General features: G+C 40.7%; 1 protein-coding gene across 1 annotated transcript in view; it reads left to right on the top strand.

Annotated features, from left to right (window-relative positions):
• FBXL5 (F-box and leucine rich repeat protein 5) overlaps nt 1–14,584 on the top strand; it is a 34,284-nt gene extending 19,700 nt beyond the window's left edge. Inside the window, exons 6-11 of the mRNA XM_066185486.1 lie at nt 138–263; nt 757–905; nt 1,093–1,175; nt 2,615–3,337; nt 6,120–6,268; nt 13,935–14,584. Of these exons, the coding sequence (XP_066041583.1) occupies nt 138–263; nt 757–905; nt 1,093–1,175; nt 2,615–3,337; nt 6,120–6,268; nt 13,935–14,011 (1,307 nt within the window). The 3' untranslated portion in view covers nt 14,012–14,584. The remainder of the gene's footprint in view (nt 1–137; nt 264–756; nt 906–1,092; nt 1,176–2,614; nt 3,338–6,119; nt 6,269–13,934) is intronic.
• The last annotated feature ends 1,761 nt before the right edge of the window (nt 14,585–16,345 follow it).

The following is a 16,345-nucleotide window of genomic DNA, read 5'->3' as shown; positions in this document are numbered from 1 at the left end:
AGTTGAGATGAATTCGAAATTCATTTTTGTCTCTTAAGTCACAGTGTACTGAAATGCTATCAGTGCTGATTTCTGCTGCAGTGAGAAATTTTTATTAACGTTTTTTCCTTCTCCTTTTTGGGGTTGGCGGTGAGTAGGTGATTGGTATAGTGGTCCTGCAGCAGATACTGAGACTGAACCTGATGAGGAGTGGGTGAAAAACAGAAAAGATGAAAGTCGGGCTTTCCAGGAATGGGATGAAGATGCTGACATAGATGAATCTGGTACGTTAAATTGATTTTGGTGAAGTGTTTTGTTTTTCCTGAAGATGACATAGCTATGAGAAACAAGCTGAGTAGAAAAAAAGGGAGATGGAGGTTGGTAGGAGAGAAGCAGGCATCTGATTTTAATGACTAGAATTAATTTCTCTAGGAAAGTGCAAACATGTCAGCAAGTAGAAGAGTTATAGGGATGTGTCTGGAGGTAAAGGCTAGGTTTCATCTCTTCAGAAAGTTTGGATGAATTGTCTTGCATCCTGATGCACTCTAGGCTTGATTTAAAACTTGTCTTAAGTTATTAAATCACAGCGATAGATATATATATATATAGAGATAAATATATAAATGAGAAGTGCCCTGTGAGATAGTATTTTGATATCTAAAGCAAGTTGGTGGAAACGGCTGACCTGGGCTGCCCTGAGCAGTACATAATCTGTAGTAAATATTTCTCCAAGTTCTTTGATGATTTTAAGTCTTTCTCTCTGGATTTATGTTGCAGAAGAAGCAGCTGAAGATTCAGTTGCCATTAATATAGCACAAATGGAGAAACGTTTACTTCATGGCCTAATTCATCATGTCCTCCCACTTGTGGGCTCCTCAGTGAAGACACTGGTATTGGCCTACAGTTCTGCAGTGTCCAGCAAAATGGTGTGTAATTTGAAACTCGCATTTAATAATTGTGGCTATGCAGTCTTTAATTAATAACTGATGTGCTTGGGTAGTGTCAGTGGGTTGCAGTCCAAAAGAATCCTAATTTCTAAGTTGTCTCTAGACACTGTGTGCAACTTTAGTGGCTTAAATCGTTACTGATTATTTTCCTTTCTTTTTTTTTTAGGTTAGACAGATCTTAGAGCTTTGTCCCAACTTGGAATATTTGGATCTCACTCAAACCGATGTTTCAGACTCTGTATTTGAAAGGTTAGATAATTGTTGTTTCCTTTAAAGAAAAAAATATAATCCAGCTTTTTGGGCAGGTGTTGGGGGGTGCATTCAAACGTTTCTTAGTCCATTGCCAAGAAAGAAAGAGAAATCAAATTCGTAACTCCCGTGTGACTTGTGAATAAGAACTAATCCAGAGTAAACAAATCACTGAAATACCAAGTGAAAAATGTAACTTTAGAGTGGCCATTTAAAATTCTCTGTCTTCACTACTGGATATTAATAGTTGTGGTTTTGCTCTAGTATCATCAACTTGTCCATAGATTTTTGCGGAGTTGCTCAGTTAAGGAAGGTCTCTTGGTCTGCTATGGCTGCTAGGATGTGGAATACTGCTATTTCAGACACTCAGATCAAACTGTAGGCAAAGCTCGAAGACTTAGGTGTATTGTTTGTGTATTCCTGAGTTTTACTGAGGCCTGCAGAAATGTCATTGATGTCAGTGGGATGGTGGTGTGTGGATGCAGAACCTGCACCAGTGGGTCTTACTGTGGTATTGAAACTCAGCAGATATTTCACTGTTCTGCATTTACATCATGTAGTGCTCTCAGGTAATGTGAACACCACAGAAAATCTTAACAATGTAGATGCTGGTAGCAACACCCTGCAGCTTGTATAAAAAGTTTCGTTTGAAATAAAAGCTTTATAGAATTTCCAGGGCTCAGAAGTGAATCTTTGTGAGATTTTGTTAATATCCAGTAAAATTTACCTTATTTGCCACTCCTCATATATCTGTATTTACAACACTCCAATTTGTAACTCAGAAAATGAGTTTGGGTTGCTCTAAATATAAAAAATCATTTTCAGAAAGTAAATGATAGTAACATTAACTGTGGGTAAGTAAAGGTCAGTTAAATCACTTACATACTTTATAGCTAATAATGTAAAAATATTACTGTAGATAAAGTGTCTATTCCACTTGAAAAAGGTAAGACTAAGAGAGTAAGCTTTTGTTAAAGTGAAAAAGTCTGATTTTTAATTAATGATGGAATAATTAGAAACACAGGATCTGTTTCAGGAATCCATCTAGTATTTCTGGAAGAAATGGAAAAGGACATATTGATCTAAGTATGCTGGCATTTCAGTATGTGTAAACTGCCAAGCTTGACAAACTTAAAATCCTAAAAATTACAACTGTTACAATGCTTCGAACTGAATATGGAATCTCAGATGTATTTTTGGTGGGGTGGGTGTGGGTGAAATTTAATACTTCACCTTCTTTTCTAGGTGTATGTAGAGCACTTGGACTATCAAATCTGTCTGGGGTAGCTTTTTTGAATATTATGTGAATTAATACAAGTATTTTACTTGTGAAATGTTCTTTCATATATTTAGCCGTAACACCTATTTCTGAGCAAAAGCAAAAAAAAAACTTAACCACCAACAAACCAAACCACTTTTTTTTTCCCCCCTGATTTCAGTTGGTGTTCAGTTGGATATTGTCAAAATCTACGCCACCTTGATCTGTCTGGATGTGAAAAAATTACAGATGTGGCTATAGAAAGGATTTCCAGAGCACTGGGTATCATATCAACTCATCATACCAGAGGTATTCTGAAAAGCTGCAGGAACAGGAATGCTAAGACTTTGTGGAAAAACAGAGAGATTACTCTGCAGACCAACCAGAAATATAATGGTTTGCATGAAATCAGCAATGAAAATCTCATTCAGGGAGGAAATGGTGAAGAGCATTGGACTAAACCTGATGGCTCAGAAAACTTCAATTCTGCTTACGTGTGGATGCTAGATGCAGATGATTTAGCTGACATTGAAGATGCTGCAGAGTGGAGACACAGAAATGTCGAAGGATTTTGTCTCATGGAACCAACATCCCATATTAATTGTTCTGCATTGTGCTACAGTAGAGACATTTATGGGTTAAGGACTAGAGGGTGGCAGCAGCACTGTGCTTCTACTGACTTGATTTACTGCGGTCACTCATTTTGTTGTGCTGGGACAGCACTAAGAACTATTCGAGCACTTCCAGAGTCCTCTGCACTGTGTAAAAAACCAATAAGGACTAAGCAGTCAGAGAAAAAAGACTCTGCGTACTCTGGGAGTGAAAAAACAGATGAGGAGACTGCACGAGTTCTTCAGTTTCTCAGTCTGTCAGGCTGTTACCAGATAACAGACCGTGCTCTCAGGTGAGGAGACATTTTCAATCTGTTTTGCTGCAGGATATTTTTTCTGATTTTGTTTGTTGGGCCATTCTGGGATGAATCTGCCTTATTTCAGTAGAAACATTTTTATATTATTGAAGAAACTGGTAAGTTTTAAGCGGTCTTTGCTTCTTAAATAGTTACAGTACTAGACTTGAAAAGTTTTTCCAGCTTTTCTTTTGGAGATAACAGTAAAACTTTTATATCTGTCTTCTGAAGTCAAGTATTTTTGTGAATTTGTTGTTCTAGACAGTATTAATGCTTTTAGATTTGATCTTTAGTGATTTTTTGTTAAGAAATTGTGTTGATTAACCCATTTTTTTCATTATGCCTGCCAGTGTGCTTGAAACTTTGTAAAACTGGAGTAAAATCTTGATTAACCTGTCTGGATGACGACATAATTTATGGACAGGCTGAATCAATGGTCTGAGGCCAGTTGTCTGCTCAATGAGATGAAGTGCCAGGTCCTGCCCTTTGTGTCACAACAACCCCAGGCAGTGCTGCAGGCTGGGGACAGAGTGGCTGGAAAGCAGCCTGGTGGACAAAGGACCTGGGGGTGCTGTTTGACAGTGACTGAACATGAGCCAGCTGTGCCCAGGTGGCACCTGGTCTGTACCAGCAACAGCGGGCCCAGGACCAGGGCAGTGACCATCTCTTTGTTCTTGGGACTGGTGAGGCCACACCTCAAATCCCGTGCTCACTTTTGGGCCCCTCAATGCAAGAAAGACATTGAGGAGCTGGGCTACACCCAGAGAAGGGCAGTGAAGCTGGGGGAGGGTCTGGAGCACAGATCTGGTAAGGAGTGGCTGGAGTGACTCAGCCTGGAGAAAAGGAGGCTCCAGGGCCGTCTTCCCGCTCTTCACAACCACTTGAAGGGAAGCTGGAGCCAGGTGGGGGTTGGTCTCTTCTCTCAAATAGTGAGAGAAAATGGCCTTGAGTGGCACCAGAGGGTGCTTAGATTGGCCATTAGGAAAAATTTCTTCACTGAAAGGGTTTTCAAGCATTGAAAGGAGGCTGCCATGGGAAATGGCATACCTGGAGGTATTCAAAGTTTGTGACACTTGTTGATGTTAGTGGTGCGGTTGGCAGTGCTGGGTTAACGGTTGTGATTATCTCAAGTCTTTTCCAACCCAAATGATTCTATGATAATTCTGGATATGCATAATATGTTCAATACAACCTCATATAACAGTTAAAGGAGGAGAAAAAGATGTTTGACTTGAACATTGAGATGTCTTCATGAGTTACAGAATTCGCTGTTTGCTGTTTGCTGCTGATACTTTGTATGGTCAGAAAAATGTAGTTATTGCTTCATACAGAAAATGAGACGAGGCTGAGGTACTTGCAGCCTCCTGCTCGGGTGTGCTGCAGCACTTAGGGCTAATTAAAGCTTCTTGGAGTGGGAAGACTTCATGCATACCTGTGCTGTTTGCTGCAGTAAACGGAGGAATAGTGTGAGGTGCTGCTGGCATCAATTTGTCTCTCCTGAGATTTTGTTCCCATTTGATGTTCTAGAGTACCAGCTATTCAGATGTCTCCTGTGGTTCTTCTGACACTTCTCACTCACCAGTGTTACCCTTCCTCGGGGTATGCCTCAGATATCTGGGCTTTGTGTTGGAGCTTGTTTCTCTTTGAGAGTTACAGTGGACTTGTCCTGACAAATATTGTTACATGCTGATTAGGTTGTGCTGTGTGTATTTTACGTGTTACTGGTCTGGTTTTTCATGACTCAGTAATGTGGGAACAAAGGGAGATTTGGTCACTGAGTCATGGCAAGGGTTTAATTGCATTCCTGATTTTCCCACTGGTGCTTTTTGGGTAAAAATATTTAGGAGCTGAGAGTGTGTTGCAACAAGTGCTTCTTGTAGTCTCAAGAATACTTGGAGTCCCTGGCAAAAGAGTGAAACGCCTTCATACGAGCATGTACCAATCCATTTATTTCCTATAAGTTGTTACCTGATAGCTGGTTTTGTGGCCAGCAGTTCTACTATTGCCTGCTGTCCAGAGAAGCTTGTGATGCTCTAAAGGCATTTTCAGTTTTATGTCCTGGCTTGAATCTGCAGTTTGGTGATTCAAGCCTGGTGGTTTTTTTCAGGTGAGTGAGCTTGTTGCTGCTTGATCTGGGGCTGGCTGCTCTGTGAGCTCGGAGAGAAGAGAGCAGGGTCACATGCAGTAATTGCTCAGGTGTGGTACATCCATGTGCCTGTTGCATCAGCAGCCACATTCTCTTGCACTCAGAGGAAAGCTAGAGAATTACATTTGAACAATAAGATGGTATGTTGGCAGAGAGAAGCTCTGCTGTCAGTCTTAGGAAAACACAAATTTGGATTCCAAAATAAGTTTAACAAAAAAGGGTCAAACTTTGGGAAGCATAATGCACCAGACTTGGGAGTGTCATGTTTAAGTGTGAGATGATTAATGTACATCACCTTGGAAGAGCTGACAAAATCATTGGTATTTTTTAAGAAGAATGGCTTTGTAGTTCTTTGAAATAGTTGGTCATCTCTGGTGCCATCCATGAAAAAAGTGGTTTCCCATTTAAGTCTGTCCATAGGAATTGTTAGCTTACGTAGAAATCCTTTCATTTTTCAGGTCTGTTGAGTGGCTTCAGGAGTGACCCCCCTTTTAAAAGAGACTATACAAGTGTCAGGTTTAAAAACTCAGTGGTTCATTAGAGGTGTGTAGGTCTGTGATGGGTGATGCCGTGGGGCACTGGTCAGTGCCACGCAGGGCGGGCTCTTAACGCGTCTCTTCTGTGTGTCCGCAGGGCGCTGACTCTGGGAGGAGGACTGCCGCATTTGGAACACCTGAACCTCTCGGGCTGTCTCACTGTAACTGGTGCAGGCCTGCAGGAGTTGGTTTCTGCATGCCCCTCTCTTAAAGATGAACACTTTTACTACTGTGACAACATTAACGGTAATGTCTTTCTATGAAGATGTGATGCTTTTCTGGGGAGTGATGCTCTGTGTAGGGACTTGTTAAAAGAAAAAGAACCACCAAAACCTCCCTTTTTTTTAATGTCAGTGCAGCACTGAGTTTCACAGATTAATTATGAAATTATGACTGTTAAATCAGTTTAACCTCTCATTTGGTTTTCTTGGTGTTTTTTTTTTTTTTTTTTTTTTGGTGACACTAGTACAGTTATGTATTACTTAGGAAAGCATTTTTAGTGCCTCTATCTCTTAACTTGGTTTAGCATAACTAATAGGGGTAGAAAGTAAATCGCTGTATAGCTATTACACACTTGCCCTATCCACATCTCCACTCTAAACCACGCAGTTGTATGTCTTCTGTAGGTTCATTAGGTTGGTACCAAAGCAGGGATTTTTAGGAAACCGATGACCTGTGTTTTGCCGTGCAAGCTTCCCATATTGGACTAGTTTTGGTATAGGATATTTCTGATCCTACCATCACATGTCCTTACAGAAAATGTAATTCAGTTTTTTTTTCTGGTTTTGCTTGAGTCAGTAACTTAGGGATGGATCTAAGCTTGAGAAGGATCTGTATAAATGCATAACATCTGTTCATGGTGCAAGTCTTTTCAGTGTTTACTACACTGGAATTCAGTCTATTAAGTCCAGTAAGTATTCCTAGCATTAGAGGTGAGAGCCATGGTGTGACTGGTATTCTGTGTGTGAATTTTAAACAGGTAAGTGCAACAGAAGGCAGGGGAAAAAGAAGATGATAACCAAGTTCACAGGCTTGTACAAGCTAATTGTGTGTAAACCAAAATTGTACTACCTGGTAGTTCATGGTGTCCAGCTCAATAATTTGGATCCATATTGAGATGCAGCCCCAGCCTGGGTACCAGATGCCAGAGCTTTGGTACTGCAAGTAAATCTGTACTGATATTTGGGTATTCAAGCCATTGAAATTTATACAAGATGATGCACTTGGATTGGATTGTAATATTAAAAATGAAAGTATTAAATCTTATTTTGTTTCCCTAATTTTTGCACTTAGGCACTTTTGTGACACTGCTTGTTTTTTTCTTTTAAGACACTTGCATTTTGTTACTTCCTTATATTCCATCTAGACTACAGCATATAAAAACCTATTTTCTGTTGTCTTCCATTTCCACCTGAAAATTTTAGGGTTCTTTTTAAAAAATCCTTCACTGACTCTCTTTCCTTTGTTAGGTTAAGTTTAAAGATGTCTTCAAAGACCAGTTAGAAGCCTTTTCCTTTTACGTCTGATTGCTTGCTACTTTTCCTCTGTCTATACTTCTGTCAGCAACGCCAGACATAATTTGTCCTCAGACATTTCTGTTTTTCATCTTGTCCCTATAAAATACACCATAATGTCTTTGTATTAGTTTACAATGCCGAAATCTGTGTGTGAGTCCACCACTTTAAAGCTTGGCTGTTTCATAGTATCCTCAAGAAATTATTTAAATTTAAACAGAATATTTTTGAATTATTCTGTGAAGTTGTCTGATCCTCTTCCTGTTTATTTCCTTCCTTTTACTGCCTGCTGGAATCTGTGAACCTATAAGCTCTGCTTGGTTCTCTAAAGCATCATGCATGCCTTTAAATCAACAGTACTCCCTGTAGAGAGAAATGCACAGGACAGTGAGGCTGTAATGGTCTGACTTCTTACATCTGTTGACAAATAATGTAATCTCAGAAGTTTATGGCATTATGGAAAGTAGCCTTTATACATAAATCCCCTGCGGTTTTGTCTGGGTTTTATTCCTTGTATTTTCAATCAAACTTCATTGTGGTAGGGCTGTTCAGTGTGAAACTGATGCCTTATTCCATTCTGTGGGCAGCAGGATTCGTACAACAGCTGTTTCTGTATCATTTGGCATTTCTAAAGTAACTAGGGAAAGCAATAGCTGTTTCATTTAAATTAATCCATATCTGAAGCTGTTTGTTTAATTGCACATTTACAGATTGTATTACTAACTGCTGCGCAAAGTTTACTGATCTGTAAGCATGTACAGAATAATTTCATAATTTTCTTTGCCCACCAGCTTATCAGTGATTGTTTTCGGGGAAGGAGGTGTATTCTGGGATTAGAGGTTGGAAAACCTTTAGATCTCACAGAAAAAAAAATGGAGCAAACAGCATGGAATTTATCCATCTATGAATAATACAGATACAACTTTGTCATCTGCTGATGAATAAGGGCTGTACTTTTACCTGCAGCTTGTTTTCAGATTTTATTTTTCCTATAAACACTAAGCCTGATGGGACCCCTTACACACCAGCCAGCTTCAGTGGAATTTCTTTATGGAGAAAATTTCTTTGTTTGGTAGGCACATTGGTTGCAATTTTTGTATTTTCAGCAGGTGCTGTTCTACCTTTTTAGTAGAACGAGACTTGAAAGTTAGAGCAGTTGTGGTGAGGTAGTTGGGTTTGAGTCTGACGGCTGTTGCGCACCAGTAACATGGTAGTTTTTATGACCAGAAATGGTGAATTTTCATTAACTTCCAGATCTTTTTTGTGGTTTTCTACTGTTAGTTTCACTTCAGGTTTTTATTTGCATACTAATGTTTAGGATCTCTTATGTTTTTCACAATGCTGGAGACTTGGAATTAGAGAACCCTCAGCTGCAGCTGAAAACAAATCTGTCAGTGTACATCTCTTCTAATGGCTGATTTCATTTGTCTAAAACAGATTTGGTTGTGGATCATACCGAACTTGGCTAGAAGACTTTAATGTTTGAATTACATCTTGCCACTGAGTTCTTATTTTCCTAAGGCTGTTTTGTCCAGCTGTGTCCATTCTTCTGACTAGTTTCTCCTTTTCAAAGCCTGGAGTGCTTTCAGCTTTGGCATTAGAAAAATGGGGCTCCCTAATTTCTACAGCAGTAGCTCTTTGCAGCATTTAACTATGATTCAGTTTCTAGAATTTTTTAAATAATGTAGTCCTCAGGTTCTGTAATTGAAGAAATAGGGCATTAATGAAATAAAGTTTGATTCTAATGAGTCATTCTTCCACCATTTAAAGCGTCGCTGGCCACAGTTGATCTGTCTTTCAGCAGTCAAGCCAAGACTTTGCAAGTTATTTTAAGGTGTATGTACTACTGTGTGTAGACTTATGTAGGAACACAGTGTTCTAAGAGTTAGGTCTCAGTCTAAATTCTACAGATTACCAGTGTGCTCACAGATCTCTGAAAGGATATTATATGGTGGTGGCAGCCAGTTGCCCTGGCAGGAGTGGTTCTTTTACCGTGGTCTTGATCCGTGTTGTCATGTGTTCTTGGTGGAATGCCCAACTTCATTCTAGGGAATTCTGACTGATTTTTGTTCTACTAATACATGTAACAAAATGGAGTAATCAAATAGCTCTGCTTCTCTCCTGCATTACCAAACATGTTTGTATGTTCACCACAAGTAAACAGACCTTGCCTCTATTCTGAGTCCCCTAAGCATCTGAGTAATCAGATGTGCATGTAAAGAGCATTACAGTAATCCAGTTTACAAGTAACTAAACCAGTAACGTAGACTGTGGCAGGTTAGATGAGAATCTGGTTAACTTTGCTTTCCCAGGTGAACCCAAACCACATTTAATTTAGCACTTCACTGCTAGCACTTACTAAGCCTTCACAGTTCAGAGGGACCCTTGTGAAATATACTTCTCCTTATGATCCACTGCATGTGCTGTTCCTTTCCCATACTTCCATCACACGTTGTTTTAAAAACTACATTTTGGGCTCTTTGTTATGTCCAGCAGTGATGGTATCTGGCTCATCCCTGTCAAGATTTTTTATTCCGTGAGCCAGAACCTGACACTGCAAACAGCCAGTGGTTGCTTGCTATGCCTGCCCATCAAAACTGTCAAAGTTCATTCAAAATCATCAGCTGGTCCTCAAAGCATGCAGTGTGAAGTTGCGGTGTGGAGCAGTGTCCTCCTGGATACACAGTGCATTGCTCAGCACTGGGCTGTGCTGAAAGCAGTACTGGGCAAATGAAGATGGGAGATAGTGGAACAGGTTGCCCAGAAAGGTGGTCCAAGACTCATCCCTGGACACATTTGGGGTCAGGCTGAAAGGGGTTTGTGAGCAACCTTATCTAGTTGAAGATGTGCCTGATTATTGTAAGGGGGTTGGAACTAGATGACTTTTAAAGGTCCCTTCCAACCCAAAATATTCTGTGATTCTATGGAAGTGATTTATCTCCACTGTTAGGTTGAAGTGACCATCACACTGGACAATATGAAAGGAATATATGCAGTTACCCTATTGCTTAACCTAATACATCAGAGAGATGAGAGGAATTGGAGAAGTCATATACAGAGTCCAGAGGAAACAGAAGACAGTGTTCTTTTGGCATGATTAAAGAGGCCATTTGAATTTAAACAGAGAATTCTAAAACAAAGTCTAGTCCAACTGAGGTCAGTAGCAAAGACTGGGGAAGTCAGAGGTTATGAAGCCAAAGAGATGTAGCCAAGGGTCAGTGGTAGTAAATAAAGCCAGGGAAACAAGCCCAGTGTCTGTGGCTATCAAAAGTAAAGGCATTTGCATTTTGCTGTCTGTATCAAATGTAAAAAAGAAGGAATGAAGGAGCACTAGGGATTTTATAGAGGAGATAAATTACTTGTGATGGAGGAGATCAACTGACATGTCAAACCATAACTCAAATCCCGATAGCCTTACTGTTAAAACAACCATTAAGGATACTTACTACCTTGTTATAATAAGAGCATAAAATACCCTCCAGATTATGGGAATTGCCCATATATGCTAAGAAAGAATATGGGGAGGGCAGATTTTAGAAGATGTGGTTGAATCCTGGATGTTTCATTTTATCAGAATTCGTTATTATAGGCTATAAAGGAAAGTTAGTGATGGTATGAGGATTAGACATGGGGCAAGAAATGCAGTGTGGGAAGATGGGTGAAATTTCACTGTGATGTGCTTAATGTCATTTGTAAGTCAGTGCCTAATAAATTGGCAAGTGAACATATAAGCTTTTCAGATGGTCCAATTTACTTAGAAGTATCCAAGATTTTCAGATCTTAAGTTGCTGTAAGAGTGGTTTAAATACTGAAAGTTAGCTAAAGGATAGGAAGAAAGGGAAGGGCTTAATGGTCACTGTTCAGGAGAGGAATCTGGGAGATGACAACTTTCTCTCTCTTCTCCTCCCATGAGTTCGGTGCTGAGATCAGTCTTACTCAGCATTTCCCTTGTGCTGTGGTGTAAGAAATGTACACAGTAACTCCTGTGTTTTGAGTGGTGCTGTGTGGTCTTCAACTAATGATACTGATGCTGATGATTTCCAGAAGGATATCTAAGAGGCTTCAATATAGCTGTGTGTGTGGTTGAAGGTCTGGGTGGCTGGGAATAATCAAACTGATTGCATGAAACTGAATTCAGAGCTGGCAGTTGCAGTGTGGAGATAATGATTTCAGAGAGCTGTTGGTGCTAATTCTGAGATCTTTCCTATTTGCAGCAGCAGACAAAAAAGCCACCAATGTTACCATCGTCAGGGTGGTGAGAACAAGATAGAGGGTGCTGTGCTTGTTCCTGGAAGCCTTGGGGCACTCACATGTGGAGCACTGCATGCGGGTTTGGTCTCCCCATCCTGAGGAGAGTATACACTGGAGTTACAGAAGATACAGAAGAGGCCTTCTAAAATGTTAGGGAACTGAACACTCAAAAGGCTGGATGTTTCAGTCTGGGAATGAGATAGCTGAAAAGGGGGCATGACTGTTTACAGGACTGGGAAAGCAGTAGATGAGGTGAACATGCAGTGGTAGTCCTCCAAATTTTGCAGTATTAGAGCTCAGGGGCACTGGGTGAAGCTGGTAGCCAATTTAAAGCAGCTGCACAGTGTAGTGAACTTCTGGAACTTGGCCCTGTGGGGAATTGTGGAGGGCGGTTTAAAAAGAGGTTAAAAACCTGTATGCACAACTGAGCCATAAACAAATACTGAAGGAAATGGACTTCAGTGTCCCTGATGCAACAGTTAGACTTGCTGGAAAAACACAAAAGGTGTGCATGATAGGCTTGTATCATGTCCCTAGACACCATTTGCTGTTGCCAGTGGTGAAGATAGTGTTAGATGGAGCATTGGTCAGACCAAGAAGTTTTTATGTTCCAGTTAGAAGCATGAGGAATAGCAAAGTGAGCAAGAAAAGGACAGAAAACAGTATTGAATTATACTGAGAATTCCCTTCCTCGGGATGTTGTGGTTCTGTACGTTTTGTCATAAAGCATTTTGCTAGAAATGTGACAGTTGCTTCAGAATCACTGCTGTGCTGCGTAGCTGTGGCAATGCTGGGGAAGGTCAGCTACAACTTGGAGAATGCTGCTGCACAGAACATGCTCTGCTAAACCTGCTGTTCAGAAGCACCGAGTCTCCTTTCTAAAGAACTTATGAAGAAGCTTTCAAACTCTAGCTCGTAAGTGGCGTAGAGGATCAAAACTTAGTTCAGGTGAATAAAAAGATTTAAAAAGGAAAATGAGTTTATTGACCAATGAAAAGTTCACTGTCCTGTAACTGTAGTCTTGCATTGTAGTTTCAGGTTTGTTTTATTCAGTGTCATGTATCTTATTTACAGTATAGAGTATTGCTTATTGGTGTGTGGCATGAAGTAGGAAGCTGGCTTTAAGACCCCAGATTCTTGGAAATTAAATACGACTTTACTGTTGAAGGAGGTACAAAAAGCCAGATATGGCATGGTGCCCTGTTTATTAAAAAAAAATTGTTAGAATTTCTAAATGCATTAAAAACACCTGAAGTATCTGTTGATTTGTTTCTCATACAAATGGGGAAAACTTGTGTTATCCTGGTTAGGTCTTCACCAGCTTGTTTGAGGAAAAAAAAAACCAAAACCTTCCAGTTTTTTTTATTGGGTGCCAGGGTTCAGTCAGCCTGAGTATAAATGGGTCTCAAAGCAGGCATATGCAGGAAATAAAATCCTGTTTGAATAAATACAGTGATTTCTTATCTCAGGGTCACTTTAACATTTTGAATGAAAGGGGTAAGTGAAGGTAAGTGGAGGTGGGGAGAGTTACAGTGTTGGTTTGTACTGTCTATGCTTGCAACTTGTTCTTTCTTTCTGAATGGCTCATTTTTACCCATATGGCTTCTGATGACTGCAGCTATGCTAAGGTGATTCTCTCTTTAGTTTTTGAATTTCCAGTCAAGAGTATGTGAGATTCTGGCCAACCATGAAGTGTTCATGGAGAAAAAAAACTTCCAGGCTAAAAAACTGTTTCCATTACCACAGACATAGTTTTGGAGGTTACGGTTTCTTTGGTAATGCCATGATGTCATCATCTGAATTTGAAAAACAGGAATTAAAAATGCATTGTCAAAACCACTCAGTTCTGAAGCTGTGGCAGCTTGTGTAAAGTTGCTCATTTAGTGTTGCTCATGGTACTCCTGTGTAATTTTGGATGTGTTCTCTTCATGGGACTAAGCTATGGAAAAAAATATCTTGAAAAATACCTGTTCCAAGTGAGGTTTTTACACTGTGATAGTACTGGCAGCGTTTCGGACTTCACAGTGCTGAATGACGTGCAGTGCATTGTGAAAAATGAGACGTTTTCTGAATCACCAGTTTACGAGAATTATGAATCTAAGTAAGTGGCCTTTCCTTCTTTTCACGTTTCTGTTGTTTTTGTGCAGGTCCTCATGCTGAAACCGCCAGTGGATGCCAGAATTTGCAGTGTGGTTTTCGGGCCTGCTGCCGCTCTGGCGAATGACCGCTGACTTCTGATCTTTCAGTCTACTTCATTTAGCTGAGCAGGCTTCCTCTCATGCACTTTACTTACAGTTCGCATCTTGTGTTAACAATCCCTGGAGTGAGACTTGTTATACTAGCCTGACCCTGCCCACAACTTCAGAATCTTAATTATGAGTGTACTGTACAGTGTTGTAACAATCTCACCACCTCATTTGGCTTGAAGGGTGTTGGGTTTTATTTTACATAATTTGGGGAAGATGGGAAAATCTTCAGATTTTTTTTTTAATGCCACTTTATTCCAATTTTGGCACTTAAGTATTCTATACTGAACTATTTTGTGTTAGGTGACTTTCTTTTTATAATTTTGAATCCGTAAGTACAATATAAACCTCTGCAGAAAATTTGAATTTTATTGTTTGCATTTGGGTAACAATTATACATCTTTAGGAGCCTGGTTTCTTCCCCTTTCCTCTCATCCTGAAGTCGTTCTTTATATTGCAAAATTAGGGAAATTGCCACCTTCCTTTTGCATTTGGTTTTGTATTTGGGCTTGAAAGACATACTCAAATAAAACATTCCCACCAATAAAAAATGTGTGCAGCAGTTGAATATCTGTGCTTTTAAAGTATGAAGTGCCATGCCAGGGAAGGCTGCAGAGGTTGAGCAGGTGGGTGTGTGTCGTCATGGTTGCAGAGCTGTGAACTGTGCAGTATGTAGGGGGTTTTGGTTTTATGGTTCCCATGTCTCTGCTAAGTTACATTTTTGAAACAGCTTCCAAGGAAGTCAATTTTCATTTATCTGAACTCTGGAAGACAGTAGTACATTTTCCCCCTTGCTTTGATAGTTAGGAAAATTCCTCTCTGTACAGTAGAGACTGGCAGGCAGCAAAAAATCTGATGTGATGAGTGAAACCTGTGCTAGGAAGAGATGAGTAGTGCATGAGTGTGTGTGTGTGTGGTCCTGTGGGGGAGAGCCCACTGTGTGGGGGATGAGTACTGTAGCTCATGGCAAGTTGTAAAATTCAATGGCCACCTGCTCAACTTGGCACAGTTGCAGGCAGTTATTTTCTACAGCAGAGGAGGGGCAGGTGTCTGCTTTTGTAGAACGCAGACAGGTTGGGTTTTTTTCTCCTATCCTGCCTAATTTTTAGGACTGACAGTACAAGCTAGCATTTTTTACCTGTTTTCCTAATTGGATACATTCCTCTGAGTAGTATTTATTTAGAACAGCAGTCATGGTGACATATAGATTTCAAGATTCTTGGTGTCTGGGAAGTCGGTGTGCAGGGAGAGCTGAAGGTTATGATCAGCTGCAAGTTTTGCCACTATCTTGGTCATTCTAAACAGAAGTGTCAGGTAAGAAAAACACTAGAGTGTAGAGACAGCTGAGCACCCAATGAGCTGCAGATACACTGTGGAATGAACTTGGGGAGATGTCATCAGTGTTCAGCAAAGCATCATGTGATGACAGTGTACTTTCTAGTGGGGCCTGTAGAAAGGAGGGAAACTGTGGCAGCAACCCCTGACTCTCAGCTAGTCCATGAGTGCTGAGAGCTGGGAGACACTAGAGACACTACATAGACACTCATGATCATCTTTGAAAGGTCATGGAGATTATGAGAGGTGGCTGAGGACTGCGAGAAAGCAAATGTCTCCCTGGTCTTCAAAGGTGGACCGGACCCAAGGAACTGCTGGCCTGTCAGCATCACCTCTATCCCTGGAAAGGTAATGGAGTATCTCCCTCCAGAGGCCATCTCTATTCACAGGGATGACAGGAAGGTGATCAGGAATAGTCGGCATGGATTCACTGTTTGACCAACCCAATTTCCCTCCATGATGAAACAACTACCTGGCTGGATCAGGGGAGAGCAGTGGACTGTCAACCTCAACTTCAGCAAGGCTTTCAACACTTGTCTCCCACAACATCCTCATAGGCCAACTCAAGGAAGTGTGGGTTGCATGAATGAACAGTGAGGTGATTTGGGACCTGGCTGAACAGCAGATCCCAGAGGGTTGTAATCAGTGGCAGACGGTCTAGTTGGAGGCCTGCCACTGGTGATGTCTCCCAAGGTTCAATACTGGGCTATTTTAACTTTTACATCAGTGACTGGGGGTGTGATGAATGTCCAGATGCCTCCTCAGGGAGTTCACTGACAGCACAAAGCTGGGAGGATCTTTTGGCTGATCCCCTTGAGTGCTGTGCAGCCCTTCAGAAGGACCTGGGCAGGTTGGAGAGATGGGCAGAAAGGAACCATCTGAAATTCAACAAGGGCAAGTTCAGGGTCCTGATGAAGGCTCTTCCTAAGCTCAACCCACTGTCACTTCTACTTGAAGAGTTTGATTAGCAAAATAAC

Source organism: Chamaea fasciata, unplaced genomic scaffold, assembly GCF_029207755.1.
Source record: "Chamaea fasciata isolate MVZ Bird 193981 ecotype frontalis unplaced genomic scaffold, bChaFas1.0.hap1 SCAF_6, whole genome shotgun sequence".
In the NCBI taxonomy this organism is placed as follows: domain Eukaryota; kingdom Metazoa; phylum Chordata; class Aves; order Passeriformes; family Sylviidae; genus Chamaea; species Chamaea fasciata.
Note: the sequence above shows the minus strand (reverse complement) of the source record. Positions and strands in the feature narration are given on the sequence as shown.